The sequence below is a fragment of the Lynx canadensis genome, chromosome A3, assembly GCF_007474595.2.
Source record: "Lynx canadensis isolate LIC74 chromosome A3, mLynCan4.pri.v2, whole genome shotgun sequence".
In the NCBI taxonomy this organism is placed as follows: domain Eukaryota; kingdom Metazoa; phylum Chordata; class Mammalia; order Carnivora; family Felidae; genus Lynx; species Lynx canadensis.
The window spans coordinates 67,321,253-67,337,755 of NC_044305.1; the positions used below are offsets into that span (position 1 = coordinate 67,321,253).

The window sequence follows — 16,503 nt, forward strand, 5'->3', positions numbered from 1 at the left end:
TGGCTTTATATATACTTGTAATTGTTATATCTTCCTGGTGAACTGGCCCTTTTATCATTATATATGTCCTTCATTGTCTCTTGTGACAGTTTTTGATGTAATGTCTATTTTGTCCAGTGTTAGTATGGCCACTCCTGCCTGCTCTCATTTTGTTTCTGTTTGTGTAGAATATCTTTTTACATCCTTTTACTTTCAACAGAAAGTGTGTCCTTAAATCTCAAATGATTCTCTAGTACACAGCATATGGTTAGATCTTGCATTTTTTTAAAAACTCCATTTAGCCATCAGAAGTATTACAGTTCTTAAGCATTTATTTGAACTCAGTCAATCTGTAAATCTTGTTGCTTTTATTGTTATTCTTTTGTTTTTGAACTTTTATTTGTGACAACATTTTATTTTATTTTATTTTATTTATTTATTTATTTATTTATTTATTTATTTATTTATTTTGTAAGTAAGCTCTATGCCCAGAATGGGGGCTTGAACTCATGATCCCGAGATCAAGAGTGGCATGCTCTATTGACTCAGCCAGCCAGGTGCCCCTGGTTGCTTTTAAATCACCTATTTCTCAGAACTAAAGTAACTGGAATTTTCTCCTCCTCCTCATTTAATATTCTTATTATCTCTTTCTCCTTTAACAGACACCATATCTGATTCATTGACAAGACCACAATCTGATTCCAAAGATGTGTTCCACAAACCCAGGCAACTGGGTCACATTTGATGATGACCCTGCTTTTCAGTCTTCTCAAAAGTCAAAGAATTTACCTCTGGAGAATCAAGGCATTTGTAGGCCAAATGGACTTAAGCTGAACCTCTCTGGTGCTAAGGAGTTTCCCAGTGGATCTTCCTCTGCCAGCAATACCCCCCTCTCCTCTCCCATCATAGACTTTTACTTTAGTCCAGGACCTCCAAGTAACTCTCCTCTTTCTACACCTACGAAGGACTTCCCAGGTATTCCTGGCATCCCCAAAGCAGGGACTCATATGCTTTATCCTATCCCAGAATCATCCTCAAACAGTCCACTTACAATATCAGGAGCAGGCTCTTCCTTATTGCCTAGCAAACCAGCTTGTTTATCCCATGCTTCCTTACCCAGTGACCACTCATGTACACATCCAGCTCCCAAAGTGGGTCTTCTGGAAGAAGTTAGCCCTCCCCAGGCTGAAAGCCTAGGGCTTCAAAGTGATACTCCCCAGTTTCAGTATTTTCGGGAGGACTGTGCTTTTTCAAGTCCATTTTGGAAAGATGAAGGCAGTGCTTCCCAGTTCATCTTTGACCCTCCAGGAAGCAGAAAGGCTTACCCACCAAGAGACAAAGAGATGCCTATCGATCAAAAAAGCTTAAATCAGTGTTCACTCAACTATATCTGTGAGAAGCTTGAACATCTTCAATCAGCTGAGAACCAAGACTCATATGGAAATTTGTCTATGCAGTCTCTGTATGGTGAAGACACTGCCTCTTCCTTTGTCCCCCCCATGCTCTTCAGGAGTCAGCCAAAACCCGGATGGTCTTTTATGTTGAGAATTCCCGAGAAGAAGAACATGATGTCTTCCCGTCAGTGGGGACCAATTTTTCTAAAAGTCTTACCTGGAGGAATTTTGCAAATGTATTATGAGAAGGGGTTAGAAAAACCATTTAAGGAGTTACAGCTCGATCCACATTGCAGGCTTTCTGAACCAAAAGTTGAGAACTGTAGTGTGGCAGGAAAAATCCATACTGTGAAGATTGAACATGTGTCTTACACAGAAAAAAGGAAATACCATTCTAAGACAGAAGTAGTTCATGAACCAGACATCGAACAGATGCTGAAGTTGGGGTCCACAGAGTACCACGATTTCCTTGACTTCCTGACTACTGTGGAGGAGGAGCTGACAAAGCTGCCAGCTGGTTCAAAACCAAAAAAGAACTATGAGGAACAAGAAATTTCCCTAGAAATTGTGGACAACTTTTGGGGCAAAATCACGAAAGAAGAAGGAAAATTGGTTGAAAGTGCTGTCATAACTCAGATCTATTGCCTCTCTTTTGTAAATGGGAACACAGAATGCTTTTTAACCTTGAATGACCTCGAGCTGCAGAAGCGAAACGATCGCTACTTTGAAAAAGACCCAGAAAAGAAGGGGATTGATATTCTTGACTATCATTTTCATAAGTGTGTGAAAGCACAAGAATTCGGGCAATCAAGAATCATTAAGTTTGTACCGCTGGACGCCTGCCGGTTTGAACTGATGCGTTTTAAGACTTTGTATAACGGGGAGGATCTTCCCTTTTCCCTGAAGTCTGTAGTGGTTGTCCAGGGGGCATATGTGGAGCTTCAGGCCTTTGTCAACATGGCCCCATTGGCTCAGAGATCTTCCTCTGCCAGTTCCTTGAGGTCCTGTGACAACATAATGATACACTTTCCTGTCCCATCACAGTGGATCAAGGCCCTCTGGACCATGAACCTCCAGAGGCAGAAGTCCCTGAAAGCCAAAATGAACCGCCGGGCATGTCTAGGGAGTTTACATGAACCTGAATCAGAACCTGTTATACAGGTCACTGTGGGGTCAGCAAAATATGAGAGTGCCTACCGGGCCGTGGTATGGAAGATAGACCGGCTTCCTGATAAAAATTCAAGTAAATATTCAATACCCCAAGTTGATTTTCACATGAAATAGCTTAAACGTTTTCACTTGTCTCCTTGGGTTGAAACCAGGCTGAGATAGATAACTTCAGTCCATTGAGGTCTTGCTTACATCGCCTGGTAGGAGGTGGAATATTTAGTCAAACAGCTGATTTATTTTTGTTCTCTGTGCCTATTTCTACCAGATAAGTTTACCTTAAAACAGTTTTTTTAATACCATAAAAAAAAATCCTAAGCTAAGATTTTGTTGTGCATGGTGGCACTGAGGGAAAATTTCTAGTTGGACTTTTTGACATCAACCACCAACCTCAAATATTAAAAATATTGCTCACAGAGCTAAGATTCCCCAATTAACCTTTAAAGATCTCTCATCTGTGAATATACCTGAACTTTTTTTGTATTCTCAGCCAGTACCACATTCTCCTTAGGTTTTGTTCCCTCCTATTTCAAAATAAGATTGCCTTTCAGTTTTACCCAAATTGATTTCATTAGCTGAATTAATTTGGCCATATTGGCTAGTTGTTTCAGAATTAAGTAGACAACAGCCCAAGCATTAAAAATTCAGTTAATTTTTAAATTTTTTTGCCAAGAAAACAATGAATCTAGAAATTCAGAACTTTAAAAATAGAGTCCTAGCACCGCATTTATTTCAGAATAGTAACTTAGTTGTGGGTGTATATAATAGAGCAAAAAAGCAAACTTTGAAATTAAGGCTGCTCCCTGTTTTAGTCCAGTTATTTCTAGCAGAACATTGGGTTATGGAGCTAATTTGGGGGATCTGAGTTGATGTATTCACTCATTCAGTCAAACCTTTATTGAGCACATCAGGTAAACCAAGTGCCACATTGGGTGCCGGGGCTAAAGATAAATAAGATCTGATCCCTGCTTCTAAATAGTTCACAGCTGGTCTAGTCCTTCAGGGGAAATTAATTTCATTTTAGGACCCTTCAGGCTGTGGACTTCAGAAGAAGCATTTTTATTTGGGGCGGACCTATAGCAGTGTTTCTCAAACTTGGCTGTATGTTAGGATAGCCTGAGAGCTTTCAAATAATTTTCATGTTCAGGCTCTACTCCATGCCAATTAAATTGGAATGTCTGAGGGAGGGGCCTAAGCACCTGTATGTTTCTAGGGCTCCCCAGGTGAACCTGATGTGTGCCAGGGTTGAGAGACACTGCTCTGCAGGCCTTGCAGTGTTCTGGGGGAAGGAAGAGCAAGCTCCAGACTATGATGGATTTGAGGGGTAGCATGGACCATGTCTTTGGGGAGTGCAGGACCACCTTGTCTGACTTGCAGTTTGCTGGCTTAACACCTGTCTTCTGATTGTAGCTCGGGCAAGGCACAGGGCCCAGTAGGCGAGAGACACAGCCGGGTGGCTGAAGAGCTCCAGGCCCTTGTGCAAAAGGGAAGCCCCTGCGCAGTCGTCCTCCCTGACACCGCCCCCACTTCTCGGTTGATGGCGAATTCTGCTCTGCAGTGTTCTCATGACTCATATTAGTCATGGTTCTAGTCCCAAGGAACATCAAGGACAGCTCAGGCTTAAGGCAGGGTGAGGTGGTGATGGGGTGGCATGGTCACAATGGATGGCTTCTAGTGGTGCCTCCTGGTCAACTCCTGTGTGATGGGAATATCTTCCGTGACACAATCCACAGAGGTGGTGTTTCCTGCCTTTTATAACTTTGCTGGAGAAGCAAGTTAAAACCATTCTCAGGTTATCTTCATCCTAGGGAAACAAGTTTTGAAGTTTTGAGTACAAAGTTCCAAATGATCTATTCTCAAAGTCATCTGTGCTACTTTTAGACGAAAGGGGTTATAGAAATCATAATATTATTGCTTTTTATTTTGCTAAAGGCAAAGGGAAAGAGAGGAAGGCAGGCAGGAATACCTACTGTAATCTCCTCAACCCATACATGTCTCCTGATGTCTGGGTGATAACCTGACTCCTGATTATGCCTCAGAGAGGAGCACCAGGGGCTCATCCTGCTGGCCTGTCCAGGTGGGGTCAAGAGGGACAGGGGACAGGCTCACAAAGAACCCATTCCAGCTGTTCTGCCTCAGAGCATACACTCCTGCTAGACCCAATCAGGGCAACCATGCTTATTTTTCAAAGTGAGAACCCATAGGAATCATTTATTTGGAAGGAGAACAACATGTAAATGTTCTTGTGAAAATGATCCTGTTTATAACCTGTATTTTCCCAGAGCTAATGGTTTAGTTAATTGATTCATTCACCAAGAATTTATTGAGAAGAAGATCCATTCATTCCACAAACTTCCTGTAGGTACTGGCTCTGTGCTGGGTGCTTGGGAGACAGATGCAGACATGCTTCCCACTTCCAGAAACGTAGCAGCCTAGTAGGGGAGACTGACCTGGAAGCAAGTATGAAAATACACTATGTGGAAGTGTGCTGTATGCTAGGCATGTACAAGTGTATATAGTAGGGATTCCAGAGAAAGGAGTGATAAACTGCAGGGGACACTAGAGTTAAACCTGGTGTGGAAGAATCAGTAGGATTCTATCAGGGATAGAAAAAGCAGAATCAGACATGTAGGTGGGGGATCTTAGTTATCTTTTGGGACTGAGGCAGGAAGGACACTGTGAGCCATGCCTTGGGGTATGGAGTTTGTCAGCAGGGCTTCTGGAGTGTTTTCAGGCACTACTGTGACAGAATCATCCTTGTTTCATCCATCCTTTCTGTTTTAGGAAGTCAGGCATACAATGCAGAGGAGAAATTCAGGAGCAGATTATAGACATAGGGAGGCCTGATGAACAATGCCAGTGGCAGTGGGAGCGCCCAGAAGGAGTGAGGGATGGGTGAGAAATTCAGAGGAGGTGCCCCCATGAAAAGGACAGATTACCTGTGGGTATGGGGGACAGAAGGGGTGCAAGGAGGTTGAGGGCTCTGGCTTTGGTGAATAGGTGATCCATAGTGCCATTGGCTGAGATCACTTGGGATCCTCTCTTTACTCCTTTTAAAATCTGTTTCTCAGCCCTGGCAGCATATTAGAGTCCTTAGAATCATTAGAGCTCTAAAAACAGACCCGTATTTAGGCCCCATCCTGACCAATCAGGCTCTGTGGGAGTAAGGCCCACATACTGGTACTTGTAAAAGGCATGCAGCCAGGGTTGAGAACCCCTGACCTGGTAGCTCTGCTGTGACACCTGTTCTGGTCCTCTAGGCACAGGTCCTTCCCCCCTGCTCTGTGTCCCTGGGTCTCCTTGAGTCTTTCTTGCCTACCACCCACATTTGCTAGCAGCTGAGCTTGCTACGAACAGTTACAAGAGTGGATGTTCCCAGAGAGGCTGGCCTTCAGGAATTCTAGAAGACGGTCATAGCACCAGGCATTCCAGTCAATTATATGGTGATAATTCACAGAACAAATCCTTTGGGATCAAAGATGCTTTGTTCAGATCAGATCTGTGGGCCAAAAGGGGGCCTAGACAAAAGGCAGGGGGGCTGTGTCAGGTGCAGTCTAGAGGGGCAGGGAGAAGCTGGGCTGGAGCAGGACACTGGTGATCCTGTGGTCTGTCATGTGGCTTCACCGTGTGGATGGGAGGGTAATGCAAAGACTGAGAGGGTGCCTGGCAATTTGCCTGTGGAGAAGTGTAGAAAGAGTAAGGTTGGGGTAGAGAGGAAATCTTTATCCTAAGACAGTGCTTCTTAAACTTTTGTGTGCATGTGAATTGCTTTTAATTTGAATTATTAAAAAAAAATGTTTATTTATTTTGACAGAGAGAGAATGAGCCAGGGAGAGGCAGAGGGAGAGGGAGAATCCCAAGCAGGCTCTGAGCTCAGATCCCAATGCTGGGCCCAACCTCATGACCATGAGATCATGATCTGAGCTGAAATCAAGAGTTGGACACTTAACTGACTGAGCCACCCAGGTGCCCTGTGAATCACCTTTTTAAAATGTAGACTGATGGGGCGCCTGGGTGGCTCAGTCGGTTAAGCGTCCGACTTCAGCTCAGGTCATGATCTCGCGGTCAGTGAGTTAGCGCCCCGTGTCAGGCTCTGTGCCGACCGCTCAGAGCCTGGAGCCTGTTTCGGATTCTGTGGCTCGCTCTCTCTCTGACCCTCCCCCGTTCATGCTCTGTCTCTCTCTGTCTCAAAAATAAATAAACATTAAAAAAAATTTTTAAATGTAGACTGAGGTCCCCTGAATCCCGCACTTCTCAGGCGATACAAATGCTGCTGGCTCACGGGCCATGCAAAGAGTAGCAGATTATTTGAATGCATCTCTAGTTCTGTATACAATTTTTAAATCAATTGGGTGTTTAAAGAATAGGATCTTTTTAAAAAGTCTTTAAAACATTACCCTTTTTAAGCAAGTTTCTGAACAACCAGTACTATTAGAAAAAAATATTTTAAAACTGGAAACTGAAAGAGAATGTATGAACTAGTCTACTAGTTTATATAATGCCTTTCCTCCTGTGAGTTTTTGAGATCAGGATTGACCTTTCCTTTTCACTTCCATGTGATTTCAAGGGACGTGGGAAGGGCTACTGGCCTTTCACCAGCATGCCAGTGCTTAATATTCTTTTAACAAAGTGGGCAGGTCTTTGACTTCACAGCAAAGGATGGCCTGGTAGCCCCATCCTTTGTGGGGGTGGGGGTGGGGTGGGAAGGACAGATGGGAACACTGATTAGTCACAGGAGGTGCAGAGAGCATAGAATTAGAAAGGGGAGTGGGAGTGGTAAGGGGGGTGCCAATTAATATATCTGTCTCTTACCTTCCCATGTTCCCAATTTTTAGAGAAAGCTTGCTTGTTTTCATGCTGTCATCTGCACATTGGTTGCCCTCTCCCCATTTGTGTCATCCTCCTGCCATTCATTCCCTCCAACTCTCAACAATTCACTTCCAGATGTGAAATATTTTAGTTCGAGAAGGACCGTATACTTAGTAGACCGAGGTGGTTTGTGATTTACCTTCCCAGTCCGAAGAAATTTGGAGAGTAACCATTACCAAAGCCCTAGAGTGCCCCCTGCTGGAAACTACTGAGATAGATAACCTGATTTCCCTCTATCTTCTATTCATTTGTTCATGAATTTGACAAATATCCTTTGAGCCTTAAATGTGCCAGACATTGTGCTAAGGACAGATATGATACCTCTTTGCACAGAGATCAAAGTCTAAAGGGGGAGTGTGTGATTAAACACTGTAGAGTATTTAGAGTTTTAAAAAGCCAGGAAAAACATGCCAGAAAACTTGAAGGGAAAAATGCTCTCCTTTATCTTTTACCAATTTTTTAGGAAAGCAGGTAGAAAAAGTTTGTTTCTAACATTTTTGGAATACTACTAGGTCTTCAATGTGAGTAATCTCGAGTGCAAAAGTTCCAAAAGAATTTTTTCCTTTAAAATGCACCTGGGCACTCAGTCGGTTAAGTGTCCAACTCTTGGTTTTGGTTCAGGTCATGATCTCACGTTTGGTAAGATCGAGCCCTGCGTCAGGCTCTTTGCTGATAGTGCAGATCCTGCTTGGGATTTCCTCTCTCCCTCTCTCTCTACCCCTCCCCTGTTCACTCACGTTCTTTCTCTCTTTCAAAAGAAACTTAAAAAGATATGACAGATTAAAAAAATAAAATGTGACTATCAAATTAGACCATCTCCAATATCATTTCCAGTCTGAAAGTATAGAATTCATGGTCCCTTCGTTATCAAAATTGTTGTAGTTAAATAAAAATAGTGGATTTATAATTGAAGAGCATTTTGCAAAGTAATCATATGCAGCCAGCACTTCTGTACAGCTATAGTATACCATGGCTCTCATGCTCCACGTGTGTCCACTGGTTTGTTTAATCCTCCGAACAATCCTGTAAGGTTCATGTTATCATCACCAACATCATAACTCCCATTAAAAAAAATTTTTTTTTAACGTTTATTCATCTTTGAGAGACAGAGAGAGACAGAGCATGAGCGGGGAAGGGATAGAGAGAGGGAGACACAGAATCCAAAGCAGACTCCAGGCTCCGAGCTGTCAGCACAGAGCCCGACGCGGGGCTTGAACTCACGAACTGCAAGATCATGACCTGAGCCAAAGTCAGACGTCAACCGACTGAGACACCCAGGCGCCCCTCATCACTCCCGTGTTTAGATAAGGAAACAGGCTCAGACAGACCAAGTAACTTGCCTAGGATTACAGCTATTAATTAGCAGAGTTGGGATTGGGCTGTGCACAATCTGGGTCCAGTGTTTGTGTTCTTAGCCACCGTGCCATAAAGGACCTAAGAGTGCCTGAATTAAGTTTAAATAAGTTTACTGCCTCCTTGCTGCAGACTGCAGACTAGAAAGGGTAATGGATTATGGAATCTCCCCTGGGTGTGTATGTGTGTGAATAAAGTTCTCACTTGCCTGCAGTGATCTGGGTAGCTTAGAGCACCTCAGAGGCCGTGGCTGTCCTGCGCTACATGTAAGTGGTGGAGATGGCTAATGAGCAGCTGTTGGTTAATTGATTGATGACTTCTCAAGGCCTTTTACAGCCTTAGAATTCTATTAGTTTCTCTACAAGGAACAGGTTGTAAGGAGTGAAAGGCAATTTATCTTTTAAGAATTAAGTGGAATCCTTTAAACCCTTGTTTTTGTGCCTAGAGCTATATTCTGATGGAAGTGTTCTTTCTTGAGGTATGTCAGTGGTAAAGTAATTTAATCTGGCTTTTCAAATAACTGTCATCTCATACATTTATTTAAGTAAAGATAGCTGCGCTGGATATGTAGGTGCTGTGGACGACACAACAGAATCACACAACTTTGTAGAGTTACTATAGTGATTGCACTGAAAATATATATATTTTTTAATCTATGGTAACACGTGCACACACACATACATACATGTTACACGGCCCCACTTAAAATCGTTGCGTATATCCATGTCCCTGGGTCTGGCACAGAGCCTGGCCTAGCAGAGGCTAGATGCTCAATACATGGCAAATGGAATTAAGTGGAAACAAATATTAGATTGAAGCACTGAAAGCAAATATGCCTATCTCTACACCGTACATCCATTCCAGGCAAAGCTTTTGGAGGGTGAGCGAGAATTACCCTAGTAAAGAATAATCCATTCTACTGAAAAAAGAATTCTTGGCCTAGAGTAGTTTCCAAAATGTAATGCAATTTTTGTAAACTTTACTTTAAAAAGTTAGAAATTTTAATGATGTGACCCAATTTGGGCTGAAGTTTACCTTTGCATTATCTATCAAGAAACAGTGGTGAGAAAATGAATAAGTTAAGAATTATTGTAAGAGCTTATTCAGTCTACTTAAGGGAAAGAGTTTTTTTTTTAAACACTTCCATGTATATTATAGCCAAATAGTGATGCTTAATATAAATATTAGTCCATATGTAATTAAAGAAACTTAATATGCTTTTAATTAAAAACACTTTAGGAGTTAATATATCATATATATAGTAATGAGTTTGTACTTCTTTTAAAGCTAGTAGTTATAAAATGCAGATAGATTTCCCCTAGTTGGTGCAAATTGTGAATTTTGATGGTATGGTGTTTTAAATGGAATTTATGCCACTTTCATTATAGTGCTAACAGAATTGTTTATTAAGGAGAGGGATGGATACGTCTTTTTTTTTTTTTTTCCGTTTTTTTCACACTTTCATTTTATTTTATTTATTTATTTTTATATATGAATTTATTGACAAATTGGTTTCCATACAACACCCAGTGCTCATCCCAAAAGGTGCCCTCCTCAATACCCATCACCCACCCTCCCCTCCCTCCCACCCCACCATCAACCCTCAGTTTCTTCTCAGTTTTTTTTTTTTTATGAAATTTATTGACAAATTGGTTTCCATACAACACCCAGTGCTCATCCCAAAAGGTGCCCTCCTCAATAACCCAGCACCCACCCTCCCCTCCCTCCCACCCCCATCAACCCTCAGTTTCTTCTCAGTTTTTACAGTCCTCTTATGCTTTGGCTCGCTCCCACTCTAACCTCTTTTTTTTTTTTTTTTCCCTTCCCCTCCCCCATGGGTTCCTGTTAAGTTTCTCAGGATCCACATAAGAGTGAAACCATATGGTATCTGTCTTTCTCTGTATGGCTTATTTCACTTAGCATTACACTCTCCAGTTCCAGAGGGATGGATACTTCTTATGCTTAGGAGAAATGTTCAATGGCCATTGAAATCCTTTGATCATTTGCTTTTTTCTTCAAGGTCCTGATCATCCCCATTGCTTGTCATACAAACTAGAACTTGGATCAGACCAAGAAATTCCCTCTGATTGGTATCCATTTGCTACTGTTCAGTTTGGAATGCTTGACACCTGTGCCTCAGGGACAGAGGTCAGGTCTCTGGGTGTGGAGAGTGATTTCCAGCCACAGAAACATGTTCATCAGAGAGCTTGCTACAACATTCAGGTATATCCCAAAGCTCTTTGGTTGAAGTTGAAGCTTCTGGAGCTGTGGCCTAATTTGGCATTAGATATTTGTTTTGCCCTTTTGAGTGACTGTGTATATGTATATGTAATGGTGGTTTATGTGACCTAGTAAAGAGCCCGTCCTGGAACCTGATGGTCACCAGTAAGCCAAGTTTCTCTCAGTTCTAGAAAATGTCAGGAGCTTGAGCACCAGTGCCACTTAAATTAATTCAGCACTCGATGAAAAACAGGGAGTTAAAAACAAATTCACATTCCAGAGCATCTTTGTAATAAAAAATTATGTTAGAATAACATTTCTCAAGATGTTCTATGGAACACACATAGTGATCCAAGAGAAAGTAAGTTGGGGGAATGCTATACACTAAATAATGTTAAGTGAAGGCTCTGAGAAGTCCTGCAATAAAGAAACTTGTTAGACTTAACTCAGTTTCTCCCAACTCATTGCTTATTGAATCTTGGTCTCTATGGGGCATGTACATGTGGACACCTGTCAGTATCTTCTGGAATAGTATTCTGTGGAGCACCCTTTGGGAATACTGAGTTATTCCTACCATGTTAAGTGTTTACCATCAGCTCTTCTGCATTTTATGCCAGATGAGTTAAGAGTGGCATACACTTGCATCTCTTTCGTTCGTTCGTTCGTTCTATTTTCTTCTTTCCTTGCACCTATTTCTAAACTTGCTTTTTCCTTTCATCTTCAAAAGTAGTAAATAATAGAGGGTAACTTCTGTCCACTATTTCCCCCCAGTGTCTTGAAAATGGTGTGATTATATAAGACATCATCACACCATGTGGGTGGTTTTGTGATATACTAATAGAATTCAGGGTTTTTTTCTTTATTTTGGACCATCTGTTTTATAAGCCTATATGTTTGGGACCAGTGATTTTTTTTTCTATTGATAAAATTAATTATGGGTGAGTACCATTGTGTGCAGCCCCTTTGGGATGGAAGGACTTAGTCCCTCACAGCTGGGAATTGCCCTGCTGAAGAAAGCTGCCTTAGCCGGTCACACCCCCTTCCTGGTGGATTAAGACCCTCTTTGCCTCAGCTTGGTTAACTCTGCAGCCCTCCTAGCTCCAGCTCACCTGTCTAGAGCCTTTATGGGTGACTGCATTACAGCCCGACTTCTTTCTGTCCTGCTTCCTTCCCTCCCTTCCTCCCCCAACAGACATTGACCCCGACAGTATTCCCCAGTACACTTTCCACATGCCGTCTCCATCTCAGAGTCTGCTTCTTGGAGAACCTGACCTTCACACTAGGTGTATCAGTACTAGGTGTGACTGAAATGTGGGTCAAATACAATGGAGAATTCATTGATCCCTATTTTCCTATGTATGGGTCCTTCCAGTTTCCTATTGTTTTAGAGGACAGCCCAAAATTATATAACAGAGTCCCTGCTGCTTTAATAGTATTTACTAATTGATCCACACTTGGTGACAGGTGGTTCAAATGTCACCTTCTATTATAGTATTTGAGCAATTTCAAAGTGCCAGGTACCACTCTAGATGCTGAAGACACAAAAGTGAACAAGACACAGGTCCCTGACCTCGTGAAGCAAACCTTCTAGTCGGGGAACAAAACATAGTTTGTAAACAAATAAATAGTTTCACATAGTGACAGATTCTAAGAATAAAATAGGGGACTAAGATAGAGAATGATGGAGGGCTTCCTTATCTCAGGTGGTCCAGGAGGGCCTCTCTGTGAAGCAGTAACACTTGAGATGAAATGAAAAAGATGAGGGACAGGTGGATGGTTCTGTCCATCTGGTTTACTAGTTTGTAAAGTAGTTCATTTTAATTAGAAGATTTTGGGTGAGTTATAAATTTCAAGGGGGCCAAAGGCTCCATATATGATACTTGGGGGGTATAGTTCACACATCTATCCAGGACTCTAAATGTCTTATCAGTGTATGTATTCTGTGTACTTTTCTAAACCCTATGTCTGACTTAGAAGGGAGGAGAGTTTCAGTCCTCTACAAGATCTGACCCTAGAGGGAAGGATTTGCGAAGCTCAAGAGGAGAACAGGCTGCCTCACTCGGGGCTAGCATGACACCGTGGAGGCACTGTGTGTCCAAAGGATGAGGTGGCTGCGGTCCTTGCCACATGCATGAAGTAGGACTGAACAGTGTTAGTTCTGTGTTTGTTAATGCTGCCATGTTTCGCTTTCGCATACAGGTTGAAATAGAAAAGAAGAGGATTAAAATCGATGGAGAAGACCCAGATAAAGCTGGTGACTGCGTAACTCAGTAGAAGTGGCAAGAGTAAATGATGACCCACTTTTCAAATATGCAATTGACAGAAACCATACAAAGATCTGCTCTGTGCCGTGGAAATGACTTTTTTATAGAGGGGTTTGGACAGGTCCAATGGCCTTGTTTAGAGAAGTGGAGACCTGAAAGCAAACAATCTGTATTTTATGCTTTTGATATGTTTGTGCTGCAGGAGTTTCATCTAAAATGTGTCTATAGTTTGTGTGATGTCTTTGTTTCCCATTAAAACTCAGAGTCACTGTTACTCAATGTGTTACCAGACAACCAGCTTGGCTAAAGGGTTTTGGAGTTTTTCATTACTCAGTGGCTCACTGTTTTGCACTCTGGATCACCTGGGGGCCACATTTATTATCTTCCAGTCCCATCTCTTCTTGCTCTTCTTAGCACCTCTACTGGAGGGTGAGGCATTCAAAGGAGACATAAAGCGAAATACTCAATTTTCCCTCTTGCTCATCTCTGGAATGTGGCTAGGTGTAGAATGAGGCTGAAACCACAGGCTAAAATGGAGATGTGGAAGCATCTGATTTTGAATAATTTATCTTCCTGTCCTCTTCCTACATTGGTGAGTAATCATCGACTGTATTTGGTACCTGTCTTTCCCCACAGCGTTATCATTTTCAAAATGTATTTGTGTTCTGGTGTGTGTTGCAAAGAAGCTATTTCTGTTGATATACATATTTTAGTACAAGTCACTAAGACATATTGCCTTTTGCTTGGAGAGATTCCTTTCAGAATGGAATGGTATTGGACACTAGTTAAAATATTTATGTATATTAGAGATGAATTTTTAAAGTTCATGAATATTGTCTCCCAAAAGTACAGGCTCTAAGAATGTATTTTTGATAAAGTATTATTTGTAATTAACATAAGCCTCTCTTGAGTAGAAGTCTAAATGAGACTATGATTATTTTATGCTTGTACTGCTATCATGCTATTTATGCTAATTCTGCTTAATTTAGGTATTTTTCTTTAAAAGATGAAGAAAATGAAAGACACTAGATTATTTTACCTGAATTTTTACGAGGTGACATCTCTATTCTTCCAAGTCAGGTAAATGCTTGGTTGGTTTCTAATAAAAAACCAATAGCATTAGCAGTTCAAATTCTGTTTATAATTTTCTTTCAATATTTACAGTGAAAGGTCAGACTTAAAATCTATGAATTCCATATTCTACAGATTTTTTAGTCCGAAAAAACAATGCCCTCCATGTGGTATTATACACCTTCAATTTATATTGAATCTTAAATATGATTAGGAGGCATATTTCCCTATTTATCAGATTTCTTTTGAGTCAGAGCTGATGATATAATAATGTTCTTTCAAACAGCATTTATTTGTTGGCCCACAGACTTGATGTCATATGTTTTATTTAATATTGTACTACATTCATTTTAATCTGTTCAAAACAGATTAAAAACAAACACTTCTGATAATCTGTATCAATCAGCGGATTTTATTGCCCATCATTATTTTAAAAACAGAGAATGCAAAAGGTGACTGTTAAAATGAATTGGTATTGTTCTTTTAAACTTCGCTTGATACAGTGCGCATAATGTCATATGTTGGAGACTCACTGTTGATTGCATGGGAGGGGAAATTTGTGTGTGTGTCACTAGAAAAAAAATTCCACTATCTTTCCCCATCATCTGGTGTGGCACATTCTGGAGTGACTGCAGTCATGCTCAGAACAAATATGGAGGCAGGCTGGACCTGATGCTGTTCCATGATCCCAGGGAAGTCAGCTGGGTTAATTACTGCCATTCCTTTTAAATCTGTTTTATGGCATCCTGCCCGTAAAGAACTCAGAGTCTGATTCAGATGAACTTAATGAATATTTACACTTCCAAATAATTTCAGCAAAGCGTTCAATTAATCACCTCTCATGCTTCACAGGTTGCCCAGTATTTGTGGGTACCTCACTGCTGGGGTCATTTACCCACCAGCCACCCAGCCTTTGGAGCATCTCAAGATTCAGTGTTGAAAACGCAGTAACAAAAAGGCTGACTAAAGCTCAAATTGGTTTCTGCAGCAATGCAAAGGTTGATAGCATTAACAGCAGGGTGCTACAGCATAATTGTTAATTTGCACATCTATTAGGATCTTTAAATATTCATTACTTAGCGTTAAATTAACATTCTGTGAAGGGAGGAGAGGCTTTTTAATACAATTCTTCTGACCTCAGAAATGGCAGAAGGTCAAATGTGACCATGGTGCTCTAAGTGAAAAATCAGGTGGAATTCATTTAGACTTACAAATTAAGAAGTGAAATTTCCTTTGTCAGAAACTAAATGATAATCTTCAAAACAACAACAACCCCCCTGCTTTTAAGGTTGGGGAGGGAGGAAGGATGTGTGTGAAGGAGGAAATCCTTTCTAGCGTTTTAATTTAGGTCATTTAGATCAACCCTTTATGAGTTTGACCATTTGGGGATCAGTTCTTTGATGGATACAATGGCAGAGTTCCAAGGAGTTGACCAGTATGAGACTAGATGTTCTGCTCTGGTTGCCTTACCAGTCAAAGGATCATACTAACCGTGTAAATGAATTCATGGCTTGATGGTTACCTGATCATTTGTACAGGTCTGAATTTAAGTACATGTCCTTTTTCTATGAGAATAAAAATAGTTGATCCATTAAAAATGTATGAAAATAATTACTTTGCAGCACATAAATAAAGGCTAGCATTTTGACCTGATTTATATATTGGGACAGTTTTAGGGTTTTAGTTTCCTCCATTCTGGAACTGTATTTATGATACAGCTCTTTTTCTTATAAATTCAGTTAGAAGGTCTTCCTTAACAATAAGTATTACTATATCTTACTCAAAATATGATTTTATGTCATAGCAATACAAATATAAAACAGGTTGAGCCTTAATCATGTAACAAAATATTTTGTAGATTGCATATTGATTTTTTAAAATTAAAGATGTATTTCATATGGTTCTTGCTGTGCAATGGACTTATATCTGTTTTTGCAAGGTCTGGGACTGTTTTTTTTTTTTTTTTTGTATGAAATCAATTTCAAGGATCTTAAACAATTGACTGTCAGGCAAATGTATACTGCTTCATTATTAAAGAGTCACTGAACATGGAATCTTGGCACATTCTGGAAAAATAACACCATCAAACTACAATCTGTGATGTGAAAGGATGATTTTTAAAAGAGGGTATAGTCATTACTCTCATAAAAAAATATACATATATATATGTATATGTATATGTATAT

At 40.8% G+C, this 16,503-nt stretch overlaps 1 protein-coding gene across 3 annotated transcripts in view; it reads left to right on the plus strand.

Annotated features, from left to right (window-relative positions):
• The window catches only part of STON1 (stonin 1), a 51,970-nt gene extending 35,752 nt beyond the window's left edge, over positions 1–16,218 (plus strand). Inside the window, exons 2-4 of one of the 3 annotated variants that reach the window (XM_030310567.2) lie at positions 642–2,616; positions 10,783–10,985; positions 13,182–16,218. In XM_030310567.2, the coding sequence (XP_030166427.1) occupies positions 687–2,616; positions 10,783–10,985; positions 13,182–13,256 (2,208 nt within the window). In that variant the 5' untranslated portion in view covers positions 642–686 and the 3' untranslated portion in view covers positions 13,257–16,218. The remainder of the gene's footprint in view (positions 1–641; positions 2,617–10,782; positions 10,986–13,181) is intronic. The other 2 variants (XM_030310568.1, XM_030310569.1) reach the window with 2 other exon arrangements.
• The last annotated feature ends 285 nt before the right edge of the window (positions 16,219–16,503 follow it).